The 18,053-nt window shown below is 40.3% G+C and overlaps 1 protein-coding gene across 1 annotated transcript; it reads left to right on the plus strand.

Annotated features, from left to right (window-relative positions):
• The first annotated feature begins 842 nt into the window (after positions 1-842).
• On the plus strand, positions 843-11,223 carry gjb9a (gap junction protein beta 9a). Its single transcript, XM_086127350.1, has 4 exons — positions 843-1,180; positions 6,399-6,640; positions 7,800-8,101; positions 8,186-11,223. The coding sequence occupies exons 2-4, from the start codon at positions 6,470-6,472 to the stop codon at positions 8,526-8,528; spliced, it is 816 nt and encodes a 271-aa protein (XP_085983476.1). The 5' UTR covers positions 843-1,180; positions 6,399-6,469; the 3' UTR covers positions 8,529-11,223.
• Positions 11,224-18,053: the final 6,830 nt, after the last annotated feature.

An 18,053-nucleotide genomic window follows, 5' to 3' on the forward strand; every position in this document is an offset into this window, starting at 1 on the left:
AATCCACATTCAAAAATTAAAACACGCAGTTTCTGAGTATATTTACTCGTCCTGAGAACAAGTCTAAAAGAACAAGGAGAAAAGGATGCCTGAAAATACCAAATAAGTCTGGAGTACTAAAATGCAATTTTTATTCTTGCTCTCCCAATGATCAAATCGAATCTTTAATGTCATTTTAAGTGATCTGTTTCATTGCTGACCCATATAATCGTGGGAACATTTGTTTTAATAAACATAATATTTTAACTAAAAAGTATTATTCATGGAACATATGTCCCACAACTTGCACGCAACCCCATAACATTTTTAGCATGGTAGAAAGAAGGGGAAAGAAGTGAATCACATGATGCGCTGCACTTGACAGCACAAACAGTTTTCCAAAAGAATGGAACTGACTCTTCTATTTTTCATACTTTTACAGCAAAGTTAGCCTTGATTGAATGTCTCACTCTCGCGGTGCAACCCTGTTATGCATATGATCATATATCCACCCATCCGTTTTCTGATCAGCTTATCCTCACAAGGGTCGCGGGGCGCGCTGGAGCCCAGCCCAGCTATCTTCTTGGGTAATAACATTTAGAGATACTGAAAACATGAAGAAATAAGTAAAAGGGACATTAGATATAGAGCACTTGTGACACCAGAATAGGATGGTAACTACTGTATTTTTATTATTATTGTAATAATGTTCGTATATCGACGGGATTTATAGGATCCCCTGAAACATTTCATTCCAATGCTTTTAACTGTGTGGGACAAAAGGGGCGTTGCTCTCTCTAACGCGCACTATTTTTTCTCTAAAAGCACACGCGCAGTCTCACACACACAAATGCATTCGTGGATAGGAAAAGGGTGGATATTTGATCCCATTTTCTTTCAGAGTCTGACAATTTCTTTCCCGTTCCTTCAGATGTTTGTCACCTAGCTTAGTGTCTCTCTAACATGACAGGGCGTGTGTGTGCGTGCGCGTGTGCGTGCGTGCGTGTGTGTGATGACGTAGAAGCTGCTCAATCTGGTTTGGCAAGATTTCTGGAAAAGGGCGAGCAAGAACAGACAATCCCTGAAAGACGGAAAAGAGCTAAATAGTTTCGCATCCTAACTTGAGCTGTTGTAAATTGATACTTTCTCATTTGTTTTAGGGAATTACGTATCAGATTTTAAGGAAGGTTTTCAGCACCAGGTAAGTTTAAATCTGGTCATATTTTTTCCCTGTGTCAAAAGCAAGTACAGTATCAATGTTAGTCTTGTCGCATGTTTGTTTTACATAGAAAACAATTTGCTTTACAGGGGGAAATGTGTGTAACCTACGTTACTATTGGTGTTGGGTTTAATTTTTCCTCCGACTGAGACCTATGAACGTTTTATGAGTTATAAAGTGAAAAAAAGATTGTCATTCATGATGATATTGCAATCAATATCCACAACCAACGTAGACAGGGATGATGACATGTTTAGTTGGTTGTTTCAGGTCTGGCAATGGGGACATATTGTAGGTTAATGTTCATGGCGTTTGATGACACCTTGTTGATCAAGCATCATTGACGGTCAATAAGTAGCAGTGAAAATGGCGCAGAAAGCCCAAGTTGTTTGGTCAAAATAGAACAGTCCTCAATGCTGAGGCTCGACTCGTTTCAGTCATTGAAAAACACACATCTAAAACAAAAAGTCTTTCAAATCTCTTTTTTTTTGTTTGTTTTGTTTTTTAAACTCATGAATCAGTGGGTGAGCCTTGACTAATACGGAAAGAATGCAAGGCTAAGACGGCTATTGTACTGTATATTCAATATGGATTTCCCTTTTTGTATAGCTTGTGATATATACTCGAACTGAACCTGGATTTACTGATTCCTCATTATAAGGAGTCAAATACATGTTTTCCAGAATTCTCTGCTACATCTCAGGGTTCGACATTAACAGTGGCCCGCTAGCACTACGTGACTGTGTTGTGCAACCCCGAAGTTCACTAACGCTGGGCCAAGCTACCCAGGGCAAATTTAATTAGTAAATACGATGAAACCAACAACATTCTTGCTTTTTAAATATTCAATATTTTGAGTTTTATTCACTTAAATCGACCAATCATCATCGCAATTTTTACGGCACTGCTAAAAGGTATGACTTGTACAACATTTAAAGCCAAGAAAATGTCAACGGTTAAATATTCAGGTCGATCTTATGCTGAGCCCCTTGCCCTTTAACATCAAATAATTAAATACACAGAGGTAATATTTTCTGAAAGGCTTGAATAATACAGTATAAAGACGCTAAACATGACATTATGGAAACGTATTATTTTGTTGCTGTCCTGTGAAAAACACGTACGTCCATTTTTTGGTCTTTTTTTTTTTCATTTTTACATTTATGGGCTATCCGAAATTCGAACACCCTGACAAACATAGATACATTATGAATGTAAACAAATTTTCAATGACTTTTCACAAGCCAGCAACAATATCATGAATATACAGGGCCAGTGCCGATTCTGGCTAATAGTGGTTCGACAGGGTCACCACCTAAAAAGGTTTAATTAAGGACACTGCACCTTCTGGAATTCTCCACACTTCCATTGTATCAGCCATCTTAATGTTATGTACGTCTTAAAAACAGGTCCTCTGATGACCCTACCGAGCTTTTGACAGAGGGGGGAAAAAAGAACATACTGAGCAACATATCAGTAGAGTTGCTCTAGCAGCATAATTATGTTGTTTTGGACCAGGAATTGCCAGATGCTCAGATCATTGCTTCTTGCTGTCATGGTGGCAGCCGCAAATGAGCTCTACTGTACAACTCTTGACTTGTCTTGCGCCCTGAACTAAGCAAACACAACATAATGTATTTGTTGACTTGCTGGTTGATCGTCTGGCCTGCGTTGAAGGTGGCAAACCCGTAGTTTGTAGTTTGGGTTTGACATGTTTCTTAAACATGTCATAACTTGAGAGACTTCAGTTCAGTGAGGCCACAATTGCGATTTGTATTTTTTGGTGGCTGTGATAATGCCTCCACTGAACAAGCAGTGACGGCAAACTAGACAAAAGGGATCATCCAAACACAAAAGTAGTTTCTTGTGTATGAGAGCGATACCCTTTGACCATCCTGTTTACTACAATATTATCTGGCTATGTTGACATGATTAACAAAACAAGAATGAACCAAAGTTAGCTGTGGCAGGGTTATAACCACATTTTTTTTGGTGAGTTGGCCAGAGTGACAAAACACCTCACAGAGGGCGGGCTACATCGATGGCCAAAATGCAAATCCTCCTGTCTGAGAGATGTCCAGGTCCAGAAAGTGTCAAGCCTGCCAGAGTTTATCTTTGTCTACCAGTTGAATCCCTTCTTCCTTTCATGTAACCATTTCTGTCACCGAGAAGGCATTGTTTATCAAAAAGTCCACATCAGGTTTTCATGAAATACAACGCACACATATATAGAACATTGCCCAACAAAAACTCCAAGACCAACCAGGACCAAGTCTAAGGAAAAAAAGCAATGTTATGCCGAGCTTAATTTACCAGCTAGTGCTTTTTTTCTTTGCCGTTGTTTTACTTTGGTGTACAATCTCATTGTTGTCTTCTGTCTCATGCACCGATTTGCTAGCGAATCAGAGGGCTCGATTGCCACCGAAGGCTGATATCATTCAACATAATGTGAATGACTCACATTGATTCAAATCATGTCTAAAAAGCACAACGACGCAAAAATCCCAATGTTTCACAGCTGTAATTGTTGCCTTTTGCCGGGCTACGTTTCTGCTTGTTTTATGACTGTGTTGCGCAATTTTGGTATTTGTGTACATTCTATTTCATGAAACTGTGACTTTGGATGGTGTGATAAACAATGACTTCTCTGCCGTGTTTTTTGCTGGTTATGGTGTAAAAATATTTGGATTGACATTGACTGTCATAGTGACATATTCTTCACTGAAAATTGATTCTACAGTTTCTATTCAGTCTACTCTTTCCCTATAAATGTGTCACACTCACACCTCACATTGAAACTGTGTGGAAAATGATGCATCAATCCATGCCCGATCAGAGCATTTTCACTCCTCTTAGACTATGTGGCAACAGGCAACCAAAGCGGTTACCCTGAATAATTAAGCTCATGTTAACCATTGGCGACATAAATATGTCGGCGTACCGCATCTAACTATGTATCCACATTCCCGCTCCACAACTCCAGTTGCATGCAGGCCAGGTGGATGATTTAATAATTATAATTATAATAACAATAATAATAATAATAATTAAAATAATAATAATAATAAAAATAACATTCATTTAATTGATTTCTACCATGATTCAGGGCCTTGCACCCGCACGAAAGCCAAGATATACCAGCATTTCCGCATGCGCCAGCTATAAAAATAGAGCCTTCTTGTGTCAACAAGATATGAAAATAATCAATGCTGTTTTTTTTTTGCTTTTTTTTTATGGAAAAAATATGGGTGGCACAAAGGTCCTTTCGAAACTTCAAAAAAAACAAACTCACTTTAATCGAATAGACAAATTAGACCAACTGAACTGCTGTACTGTGCAGTACTTAAATTTGTTTGGAGTGTATTATAGTGAATGCAAAAAGTCTACACACCCCAGTTAAAATGTCATATTTTGTTTGTGATGTATAGTATACAAAAGGAAGTGACCAAGAGAAATCATTTCAGACCTTTTCTCATCCCTTTTCACGACCTGTAGCTGGTGAAACTATATCGTTATTATTATTTTTTTCGTGAGATGAAGCAAAAAATAAACGAAGATAATGTAGCTACACAAGTGTGCACACCCTCTTATAATTGGGGATGTAGCTGAGCTCAGAATTATCCAATCACATTCAAACTTAAATTGGAGTCGACGCTCACTTTCCACCAATTAGTGTGCCTCTGATCAACCCCAAATAAAGTTCAGATGTTCTAGTATGCTTTTCCTGACCATTTTGGAGTCATACCTCACAGCCCAAGCCATGGCCCGCAGAGAGCTTACAAAGCGTAAGACGCATCTCCTTGTTCAAAGCTATCGGTTAGGAGAAGGGTACAAAATAATTTCCAAAGTATGAAATAGATCATGGAACAAGGTGAAGACAGTCATCATCAAATGTAGAAAATATGGCAGAATAGTGACAGAACCAAGAATATGGTCATCCTTCCAAAAGTGATGAAAATTTGACGGCCAACGGCAAAATTGAAGGGGCGGCAACAATTTGTGGGAACGATGGACCGTTAAGTAAATGTGACAATTTCTTCATACTGTATGTCTGGGTTTGGGGATTTGGTGGCACGATAGAAAATCATCCAAATCTGACTTTATATACACAAACGAAATCTCCTAAAAACAAGTAGGAAAAGGTGTTAAAACACGATTGAACTTACATACTACGATACATACCGAACTGACAGTTTAGCGCGAAGGTGTTAGCATCATTAGTGGGACTGTTTATTTGTTCAGCAGGAAACGAGGACTTGCCGTAGTTAAGGTGGAGGTAATTACAAACAGTTCCTCACACCAGTCAGTTTTAGCATAAAAACCTTGAGGTTTTTATGCTAAAACGCCCCCAAGCCTCCCCTAAAAACAAGTAATAAAAAGCCTACGATCTGTGGAAAAGCTAAATTTTGTTGTTGGTTAACTCATTCAGTACCAGCCAATTCTGGACCAAGTCTGAAAAGACGTTTAAAAACGTCTTTGGGAGTGAATGAGTTAATCAGAGGCACTTGAAGTGGTGGCAGGTGTGATCTCACTCCCTTTTGAATGTGAATACTGTACTGTATTTCATTTTGAGCACGGCCATATCACCGGTGAAAAGAGGGTATGTTGTGCAACCACAACTGTTGTTTAATTTTTCTTCCTCCTTCGAAAAGAAATCCGATTTCAGTTGAGTTGGACAGGTTAGGTCACATTCATGGTGGAAAAAGTTTTGAAATAATTTTTTTTGGTCTGATTTTTGATTTGGAAACTCAACATTGTCGATAGGTGTGACTGTGAATGTCAATGGTTGTTTGTCTACGTGTGCCCTGAGATCGGAAAATGAGTGGGTGGGGTATTTATATTACAGAAACCTGGGGTGTGTATACTTTTTAGATCCACGTTATGTGTGACCCCTGATCAAATTACTCACTTCAGTGACGTTTGTATAATATATATTTTTCACAGTCGTCAGGCTTGCAAACAGGTTGTCTGTTTTTGAGAAACAAGAAACCGAAGACATGTCTTCTGAACATGCACGTCTTCCTTGTTGATTTCTGAGTTGGTATGAAGAACTTCATGCGAGTCTGTGCCTGCTGGACCTATGTGTTGCATTCCGACGTTACACTGAGTGAGGTGTGGCGAATCCTGACTGGTTGCCACAGATTCAACAATGATCTGTCTGCTCCTAACATTTTTTTTGTTTGCTTGTTTTCTCCTACAGGAGGAGCACTCTCTCTTTTTTCTTCTTTTTTTTTTTTTTTTTTATCAGCAAGACAAGTTGAGGCCGCGGGGATGAACTGGTCGGGACTTGAAAGCCTGTTGAGTGGAGTCAATAAGTACTCCACCGCGTTTGGAAAGATTTGGCTGTCCATGGTGTTTGTCTTCCGTGTGCTAGTATTTGTGGTGGCAGCACAAAGAGTTTGGGGCGATGACAGCAAAGACTTTGTGTGCAATACACGGCAGGTAAGACAGGACAGAAATATACTTACCAGAATAACATGAACATTTGACTACATTCCCTCAGTGTATTAACTGATCTTTAATTTAAAAAAAAAAATCTAATAAAAACAGTATTGTCAACACAGTAAATTTCATAGTACATTTTATTCTAAAACAGGGGTGTCAAACTCATTTTTGTCGCGGGCCACTATGAGGTTACGTCTTCTTTCGGAGGGCCATTACACCAGTAAAGCAAAATAAATGTTGATATATTATTACTTCAAATGTTTATATTATATTAGTACACAACAATTTGATGGATTACTAGTTTTGAAATGAGTCATATCAACTATAATCGTTTGTTCAATTATTGTTTGAGTGAGTGTGAACTGGGTGACAAAATTATTGCAAAATCTCAACATTATTTATAACACATGACAATTTGACGTTTCGGTACAGATTTTAGCAAGATTCATGGAAGTTGACACACATGATTTGCTTTCGCGGGCCACATAAAATGATGTGGCGGGCCGGATCTGGCCCCCGGGCCTTGAGTTTGACACTTCTCTAAATCAACTATATTTGGTCCCAGTGTAAACAGAGTAAAATTTGAGAATCAAATATTCAGAGTAAATTTTACATTGAAAAAAAAAAACGTACTCAAAAACTTTGAATTTTGCGCCAATGTTTTTTCAGGTGTAAAATTTACTTTGAATATGTTACTCTTTTTTGACTGGGACCAAATATAGACTTTTTAGAGTCAAATGCACTCTACGGAATGTACCCTGTAGCCATATCATTACATAACATAACAACAGAAACTAAAATCATTGCCATAACTTGGCAGACTCGTCTTACTGGCTTCAACACAAACGGCTTCTGTAGCCAGCAAACCAGTTGAAACATAATCAACGTACCTCTGGCCATCACCATGTTGCTTCCAAAAAGGACACTCCACAATTAACCGAACTTAACTGAACTGCTGTTACAGGCGCCGCAACACAGCTTTGCAAAGTTGACAAAATTTTTAAACAGGGGAAAATTGATTTTAATGACCGTTCCTATCCTGCCATCAAACATTTTATTTGTGGAGAGGGGGCGGGGCTGGTGTTGGAAATGCAGGTTACTTGAGTAAGTGCAATTGTTTCATCCATTTCTTTGACTACTCACGTTTATTTCGTAGCCGGGCTGCACCAACGTGTGCTACGACCACATCTTCCCCATCTCCCACATCCGTCTGTGGGCACTGCAGCTGATCTTTGTCACCTGCCCATCTCTCATGGTGGTGGCTCATGTCAAATTCCGGGAAGAAAAGGACAAGAAGTATGTGGAGTTACACCAAGGCTCTCACCTGTACGCCAACCCTGGCAAGAAGAGAGGAGGGCTGTGGTGGACCTATCTAATTAGTTTGGTCTTCAAAGCTGGATTCGACATCTCATTCCTCTACATTCTGCATCGGGTTTATCATGGATATGACCTGCCAAAGTAATTTGTTTTCATATGATACAATCTTTTGATTTCGATATTTATTATTTGAGTAGCATCAATCATCTCTCCATTATTTCTCAGGTTATCCAAGTGTTCGCTGGATCCGTGCCCGAACACCGTGGACTGCTTCATTAGCCGTCCGACTGAGAAAAAGATCTTCATGTTGTTTATGGTCACCTCCAGTGTACTGTGCATCTTCATGTGCATTTGTGAGATGGTTTATCTCATTGGTAAGCGCCTCGTCAAAAGATTCCGAGTCCGACACGAGAACGAGAGGATAATGTTCGCTGATCAGCATGAGCTCACCAACATGGCCCCACCCAGGTCGATGTACAGGAAGACTGATCCAACACTGGCTGAGAGCCAGAAAAGTTTAAATAAGAAAGCCAAGACCAGCGATATGGGTGCGACGACAACGCTTTAGACATCCGTTCAAGATGGATTAATTAATTATCTGATTGAAAAAAAATCTCTACACCATCAAATGATGGATATAAGTCAACTGACTGAAAATACTTTTTTGTATGCTGTGGGACATTGTGTTCTAAGGAGGAGGAGAAACAGAAATGTGTTGTTTGGATTTCACATTTCTAACTTCATCTTGAATGAGGAAGTCCCTGCAACTGACTCCTACTGGCCAAATACTGGGCACCACTCGAACTATGGCGCATGCCAATGTTTGCATTATTCCTCTGATAAATTACACATAGCACACTGGCTGAAAATGGAGGACCTTTGTCATAACGTGGACTGACCAGGCTGAGATTTGAAATATCCTCTTCTTAAGAAGCAAAATATGTGGTTATTTAATTGAAATGTTGAGTACATCATATCCAAATATGTTGCCTTAAAATTAGCATGATCATTTGTGATCCTTTTCTGTTCAATGTACGGTCAGGAATTGAACATTACATTACATTACATTACGTTGTCCATCCATCCCTCCATCCATGTTCTCATCCACTTATCCTCACGAGGGTCACGGCGTGTTGGAGCCTGTCCTTGCTGTCTTCAGGGATTGGGTAGGGTACACCCTTAACTGGTTGCCAGCCAATTGCAGAGCAAACATAGACAAACAACCATTTGTGCTCACAATCAAATCTAGGGACAATTTAAATTCTTCCATTAACCCGCCAGGCATGTTTTTGGAATGTGGGAGGAAACTGGAGTACCCGGAGAAAACCTACGCAGGCCCGGGGAGAACATGCAAACTCCACACAGGAAGGCCAGAGCCGGAATCGAACCCTGCACCTCTGCACTGTGAGGCGGACACATGCTAACCAGTCGTCACCGCGCCACCCTACTTTACATTGTCTTTCTTACAAAACAGGGAAAAGCCACCTTAGATGAGTTTTATGGCCATCCAGAAGTATTTGAAAAATGACACTATTGACATGATTTTGCCTTTATAAAGCACCAAAATTATGGTGAAATTAAATCAAACAATCAACCTATGATTGAAGTGTAGAATTTCACTATTCATAAGATATTCAATGAATATTTCACTTTACGTGTAGAGGTTTGCAGTGATATTTGTGTGTCTGTAAATATATATCCATGTACTGCATAACAAATCATACTTATAGTGGATGTTTTCAATTGACAGTTGTAGGCATCAAATCATAAAAACGGTGTCATTTTACAAATACCCCTGGACCTCTCGTAATAAACTTTGTTTACATCAAATGTATAATATGTACAGTATATGATATACGCAGGCCAGTGGTCTCTCAGGTCATGGTAATAGTGAACAATATTGGTGTTGTTGCGAAAAACACTTCACTTATTGTAAGCACTGCCCTAAACGATCTATAACATGACCTGTATTTTTTTCAGCTTCTTCTTTAAACTATAAAAAAAAAAAGAAAAGAAAAAGAAAAACGCCAAAACGTCCCTGACTGCAAGAATCTGAACGTTCAGTGCATTTTAGCACGTTGTATAAATATATACACCAGAGGGCGCTACACCTCTATAAAAGGCGTTCCCTTAAGACGTGCTGATCAAACGGGTTTATTGAAAGTTGACGTCGCAATGCAGTCTGTCGTTGATGCTGGATAATGACTCGCAAGTCATTTGTGCGGTTTAGTGTAGAAAATAGTGTGGGTGAGGTGGGGACGGGTGGGGGTCGACTCAATGTCCTTTATTTCAAGGTGAGCCCTTGAATTGCAGCCCCAGCAGGAGCAGAAGACGTCATGTGGAAGTGTCATATCACACTCACACTTATTGCCGGTTTTGCAGGCGTAAACAGAACACAAAGGTGAACAGACAGGAGCTCATCCAAGTCCGGAATGATGGATTGTTGAGTCATAGATGTAAAACAAAACCTGGAATGGTCTTATACTTTTAATTTTGACCCGCTTACAAGATGATGTGTGAATGTTGAGACATTTTTTTTTTTGTAGAGACAGTCAGTCACTTTACTTCTGGACTGAGAAATATAATATCTCACCGAGAATATGTTAGCCTGTCTATTTTGTCTTTGATTACGTCTAAATACACTGAGAAATAACAATGCTGTTGTGAAAACATTTAGGATTTTTTTTTTGGGGGGACACTGTAACACTTGTTCGAATGTTTGACACTTGATATATCTTTTTGTTATACATCTTCTTGATTGTTTCTAGCATTATGCAGACAAAGAATGCTGAAGAACAAAAATCTGAGGATCAAAATCCAATGGAAATTTACTACACGTGATCATCTTACACTAAGAGATGGTTCCTGGAACGAAACAAACGGGACACCACTACTTCAGACTTTCATGTACCGGCACTTACTTTACTGTTGGTTCCCTGTTAGACATAGGCCCAAGTGTTTATAAATCTTGTTATGTGCTGCTACATATTTTATGTAGTGCATATTTTGTGCTTATTTATCTGACTCGCATATTACTTGCATCCAAATCTAAGATTTTGTGATCGCGATACAGTCATGTTGAAGCCATTTTTGATTAAATTTTTACAGCTCCACTAAGGATAGAATTATTGAATGCAGGATGTGTGTATGTGTGTTTTAACATTTTTTTTCTTTTTTTGATTAAAAAAATGTGACAAATCAACTGTAAGGAGAGCGTTTCTATACCAATTGAAAATAAAAGAAATAAATGTAGTCTACTAATACGTTTGACAACCGGCCTCCATTGTGACAGTTGTCCCTATAATGCAGGGGTGTTCAAACTCGGCCCTCAAGGGCCGCTGTCTTGCCAGTTTTCCATCTCTCCCAGCTGCAACACAACTGATCTGAACTGAACTGAACTAATCTGGATTGTTCTAATGCTGCTTCACAGCTGCCTTATTAGCTGATCATTTGCATCTACTGTGTTTTGCCTATTTTTAAGTTTTTGCTATGCTAAGTTTTCAGTAATTGCTATCAATGTACTTTACGTGCATGTATCAAAGTAAAAAATGACGGTAACGTGACAACACAAGTCACACAATGCATGCACCAAATGCATGGATCAGCACACTACTTGGCTTGATGATGAAGCGCTGCTTCCATGAGCGAAATACACAATACAATAGAACAATATTTTTATGGGCACTTGAACTTTTGAAAGTAAAATTCAGCTTTGCCCCCCGGTCATCAAGTGCCACCTTCATGATAAATGGTCGCATCAGCGGAAGAACAGTAAAGCAAGGATTTAGTTTCTCGTCTCTTTCAGTCAAAACTCAGAGAAGCGGAACATTACGAGCTGTCGCTCATTTGCATGAGACCTCTAAAAACACTTGCTGCTTGAAAAAGCCTGTAAAAAGAGGTTGAAATGTGTGCTGGGGAATTTAGACTGAAGCACATCATAAATATATTATTAAAACAGCAGGGAACATTTTTAATGTGTGAAAAAATTGCAATTTGCAACTCCTTTAATGTTAGCATTTATGAAAATGTTGATTCTATCTTGCTAGAAGCAGTTTTGTTTTTATACAATTGCAATTTGGGGGGGGGGTGATGGTGGGGTTTATTAGAGGAGGATGCAAATTTTGAGGTGTATTACCAGTCATCATTATGTAACCTGCCTTCGTACTAAACTGTCTGTGATGCCAGTTTTTCACAGGGAGCGTGGTGGAGGGGTGGGGAGGGGGGCACGCTTTACACACAAATCAGTGGAGCTTGCTGTGATGGCCAGCAGATCAGCCCACATTGCTTCTTTCTCTGAGCTGTAGCCCAGGTTTAAAATAGCTCATTTCCCCTCTCAGGTCTTCACCATGATATTTGGGATGGTGTTATATAATCACCTCTTACTGTTACCCTCTTACTCTTTGTCACTGATGCTTCAATCCCATATTCCAAACTATCTTACTGTAGTTCAGTCTCTCTTTTGTTATTAGCCTCTAGATGTAATTGTAGTAATTGTCCTGGCCAGTTTGGCAAAAACAAAGTACTGCAACAGTTCTGTTTATCGGTCATAAATATTTATCGCCTGTATTATCTGTTCATCAATTTGTCTTTTGTCATGATAACTCAACAGAGTTCAATGAACGTTGTTCATCCAACCTTAATTGTTTTTATTTTTGCTAATTTCGACGGGTGTGTAAGTGGCACAAGTAGATGCTGATTAATATTTATTAGAAATGGTGATGTAAAAAAAAATATTAAAAGTCCCCTCGCAACAGTATTTATCAAAAGAAAGAGATGCAACCTTGGATCGTGTTTGTGTGAGCGTTTCTTTGTGTGTTCGATTCTGCAGATATTCAGAAACTCACACGTGACACAGTCAAGCCACTATCACCCACGTAGAAAACATTCACAGATAATAAATAAATAAAAACACCCACACACTCATACACACACCCACGATGCGTACACAACAACATGAAGAAAAGTGGTGGCGAACGAAATAAGAGAAAAGCAGGGAGAAATACTGACGAGCTTTCATATTTGCACTCGTTACATAAATGGGAGTGATGATTACAAGCATGAATTGCAAATAGTGAATCGCTGCATTGGGATTTTTTTTTTTTTCATGGTCACTGCAGATAAAGAAGAGCAACAACGTGAAGGGCTGTGTTGAGATACAATTACAGACTGTAACGGTGATGTAGCATTGAACCAGACAACTGTAATTTTTTTTAGCTTGCTTTCATTGTATAATTTGTTGCTTCGCAGTCATTTTTCATTAGGAGGACACAGGTGGAAGGGGAACCCATTTGCAAATTGTTGATTTAAACACTCACACAAACACACACACACACAAACACACACACGAATAAAAAAATAAATGAGAAGACTCACGTCGACTTTGACAAAAATGCTCCAGGACAAAAGAGAGCTGCTGTCCTTCGGCAGCCTACTGCAGTTGATTTTCTTTCTGCTTTTGTAGCCCTCATTTTCTCGGATTATTCCTGCAAAAAATGCCATTAGCTAAATCAATGTGGTGCAGCATAATCAAGAGCCACTTACTGAATCTCCTTCAAGATGAAAGTAGACATTTTAGTTAAGAAAACCTTTATTAGTCTCGCAATGGAGAAATTCCCAATTCACAGCAGCAAAGTTATCAAAGGAAGAAGTAGAACAACAAAATATAGGAGCTGCTGGAAAGGCAGCCACTCTCGCGGCGCCATTTTGAAGTCAAAATAACAAAAATAACACAACACAACACATAGGACACAGACAGTCGTGCAATCTTCACCACTTTTCTGCATACATTTTGTTGTCTGAAGCAGTTCTAGATGAAAGAGGAGAGGATCAAAGTGTCCTTTCACCAGTGGATCAGAGACGTCATGCTGAAAATGTGCACACGTCTGCTACAAGCTAAGTTTTGAAAGCAAACACAAAGCTGTAGCGTCCATTGACGAAAAGAGATTCGTTCACTTCTCCTGTCCCACGTAATCCGCTTCAAACTCCAAGCCGCGACTCCCAGTTCCAAATCCGCATCGGCGCTCCGCGCTAACGCTCCTTTTTATAGTACAATATGAAATAATTTATGGTTTTCTGACAAAAATTCAGCATAACTGAAATAATTTTGTAACACCGATATCAGTCTTTCTCACCAGACTTTTATGTAGCTCAACTGAAGACTAATGTTTCATTTAAAACCCAAAAGCCCACTTCAGGGAAATAGAGCTGATTTGAGGCGGGCTAGCGTGGGATTTGGTATTTTAGCAGATGCACACATCTTAGCGCAGTTAAAGATGGGTGTTTTGCACCACCGTGTAGGCATGCTAACAACGGACTTCATTTGCAGCCAATCAAAGCAGCTCTTATCATCGCATTGAACATGTGAGAGGCGCAGTCCATGACATGGCGACAAAATAAATCCATGCAGTAGGTCCAAGTGTGCAAAGTACAGTACAGTGGGACCTCTATTTACGAACGTCTCTTCGTGCGAAATGTTCAAGTTACGAAATGTATCAACAGGAAAATATTGCCTCTTGTTACGAAAGAAATTTCAAGATACGAAAGGTGAAAATGCAGTGTGGCTTGCTACTCGCAGCTCCGGGTTTCTCAACGCAACATACTTATAGCTGCTCTGCCATTGGCTATTACTGAGCATCATCCTGGCATCCCATTGGCTCAGAAGGACTTCTACCGTATGTGTCTATTAATGTAGGTAGATAGATATGTGTCTAAGCAGCGTCCTCGTTATTCGCCCCTCGGGCCATGAGGCGTCCTGACAGTTTTATGTAAATGTGAATCATCAAGAAAGAGTGTTCACCAGTTGGGCGATCGCTCACTATGCTGATGTTTGCCTTCGACATTTTCGAAGGAATGTTAAAAGCCGACAAAAGCAAATGTCCTCGTAACAGTTCTTTACAAAACGCCAGGCAAAAACCACTTCTGAGAGACAACATGGACCAAAGAGGGCAAAAACGCAGTTCAAAGTTAAATGACCATCATTTTTATTCTTTACTCTTTGTTTTTTATTCAACTTTCAGCCACAAAAATGTCTGATGCGCTGGACGAATGTCAAAAGACACCCCCTGTGTGTGATGCCAAGCAGTTTGACAAATTTCCAAACAGGCAAAACGAGGCTGCTCAAGTGCAGCGGCGCCGTCTATGAATATTGAGACCTGATTGAAAATCAAACTGGCAGCTAAATATATTACAATAGGACCCCACCACGATATTCACAATATCCAAACACTATCATTTTTGTATACTGCTTTGTATAGCAGGGTTTTTACTTTCTGCACCTGGATTCGACACTTGTGCAAGTTTGTAAAGCAGTAATACTGTCTTTCAATTTTCTCTCTATCTATCTCTTTGTCTGGCTGTATCTCTCTCGCTCTCTCTAGTCTACATGAAACACAACAAGCATCAGTAAATGGCTGGACAGAGGCTTTAAAATTAGATTTCAGATTTCATTAGTACGCAATGTGTAGGCTATGTGTAATTAGCAACGTGACAGGATTTCCCAAAATCTGTAAAACTGTCAAGTCTGGTTCGATAGGCCAAGAATTCTGAACATGAAGAGTTTCGGAGATGGTGTTGGGTAAAGGGCCTTTTTGAAGAGCTTTTCAAGTTGAGCTGGGAGATTCCGTCGGGGCTCAGGTGGAATCTACCCTTCTCTGCATTCACAAACAGCCAACGCATTCGAAAAGGTCAAAAGGTGTGACCGAATACCAGAAATGTCCTACCAAAGTGTTGAACGTGGTCTTCCACGCTCATGGGTTATTGAGTCCACTTTGTTTGTTTGTTTGTTTATTGAACATAAAACATATATATATCTTTGGGTTCCGCATGATGGCTCAAGCCAATCATTTCATTACGTAGAGGACAAAAGATGAGAGAAACATATGATATCCAAAATGGATTTAGAGGACAGTGAATTTCCTCAACATTTATCAAAGTACCAAAATCTTCCATGTCCTATCTTTCTTCTTTACAATGAATGTGAAATGTTACAGGTGGTGACAAACAGAATGTGTCATCTGGCCCAACAATTCCCTTGATAGTTGCAGAACTGGCACATGAATTAACTATTCATAAAGGTAATCTCACTCTCTGAGGCCTTATTCAAATGCTCTAATTAATAAGCTTTAAATAGATGGACAGACCTACATTACTGACACAACTTCTCATACGGTTCGATGGATCTCAAACACAGATGGTGCCACAGGCTGTGCGCGTGCATGCATGTGTGTGTGTCTGTCCGCGGGGGCATGTGTGTGCATTTTAGTGTAAACAAAGAAATGCTCCAGGACTTCTTGGAGAACCATGGCTGGGTGAAAGACACGTGCCTCCTAAGCCATTGGAGATACAGTGCAAGAAACAAGCCATCTTAACCTGACAGACCACCTGGCCCAACCTTAAAAAAATACATTGGGGGGGGGGGGGGATCAGGGTGTAGGAAGGATACTATCTATCCATCCATTTTCTGATCCGCTTTATCATCACAAGGGTCACGGGGCGTGCTGGAGCCTATCCCAGCTTTCTCCGGGCAGTAAGCGGGGGACACCCTGAACTGGTTGCCAGCCAATGGCAGGGCACACAGAGACAAACAACCATTAGTTTTCACGATCACAAATAGGGACAATTTAGAACGTTCACTCAACCTACCATGCTTTTTTGAATGTGGCGGGAAACGGGAGTACCTGGAGTAAACCCACGCAGGCATGAAGAGAACATGCTAACTTCATATAAGAAGGGCACAGCCCTACTAAAACAAAGAAAATGGAGCCAACGTTTGAAGGTGAATTATGTCAAGTACTTGATCTGTGGATCATATTGATGTGGTCTCTTCATAAATGATGGGCCAAAATCCTAATTCATTCATTTTCCGAACCGCTTCATCCTCACTGGGGTTGTGGGGGGTGCTGGAGCCTATCCCAACTGTCTTCAGGCAGTAGGCAGGGGACACCCTGAACCGGTTGCCACCCAATCGCAGGGCACACAGAAACAACGCACACTCACAACTAGAGACAATTTAGAGTGTTCCATTAACCTGCCACGCATGTTTTTGGAATGTGGGAGGAAACCGGAGCACCCGGAGAAAAACCACGCAGGCACGGAGAGAACATGCAAACTCCACCGAGGTCGGCCGGAGCTGGAATTGAACCCGGTACCTCTGCACTGTGAAGTCAACGCTCTAACCACTCGACTGCCGGGCCGCCCGTAAAGAATTCACTTCTGTAAAAATGAATACCTCCCGTCGAAATGTTTTAACAGAAGGAATATTGCAAAACATCAGTCAAAGATGATAAAAGGTTGGTTTGGTGAAACTTCTTTGCTTTTGGCTTGTCCCGTTCCAGGTCTTTGCATTGACAAATCTATCTTCTGAATCCTCTTCGAGAACATCATCTACTCTCATGCCCTTCCCAACTGCATGTATCAACCTTCTTTGAAGGCTTCTTCTCACTCTCCTGCCGAGCAGCTCCAATATATTCAATGTACTCAGTATCCCTACTCGGGATGTGTCCAAACCATCAAGGTCTGGTTCTCTAACTTTGTAAATATCTAACCTTGGCTGTTCCTCTGAAGAGCTAATTTGTCATCTTATCAAACCTTGTCACTCCAAAAGAAAACCTCAACTTCTTCATTCCCACCACCTCAAGCTCTGCTCCCTGTCATCCCTTCAGTGCTGCTGTCTTGCATCAAACAAGGCACCTAACACTTTCCCCCAACCATTCCAACCTCTTCACCCCCTTGCCACACATATCATTATTCTGGACTGTTGACCCTTAGCGCTTTATCGTGTAGTGTAAAGCCCGGTCTAATTGTGTCTTTTGATCCACAAAAATACAATCCAGCTCCTCAGACCTTTTCTGTACTTCTCCATCAACAACGTTGAGCCAAATAATGTAGCTGTAGTTCTCCTGGGCATGAAATCATACTCTTGTTCATAAATACTCCCTCCCTTTCTGAGTCAAGCTTCCATTACTCTTCATCGAGTAGCAAAAACATATTTTACCTCCCCTCCTCGAGTATCCTCTCACCCTCTCAAATTCTTTTTACAACCTGTTAAAAAACTACACAGCCACTCCACATACCTGCCCGTGTGTGTTTGGTGAAC

This window comes from Hippocampus guttulatus, chromosome 13 (genome assembly GCF_054856545.1).
Source record: "Hippocampus guttulatus isolate MCC_2025c chromosome 13, RoL_Hgut_1.0, whole genome shotgun sequence".
In the NCBI taxonomy this organism is placed as follows: Eukaryota; Metazoa; Chordata; class Actinopteri; order Syngnathiformes; family Syngnathidae; genus Hippocampus; species Hippocampus guttulatus.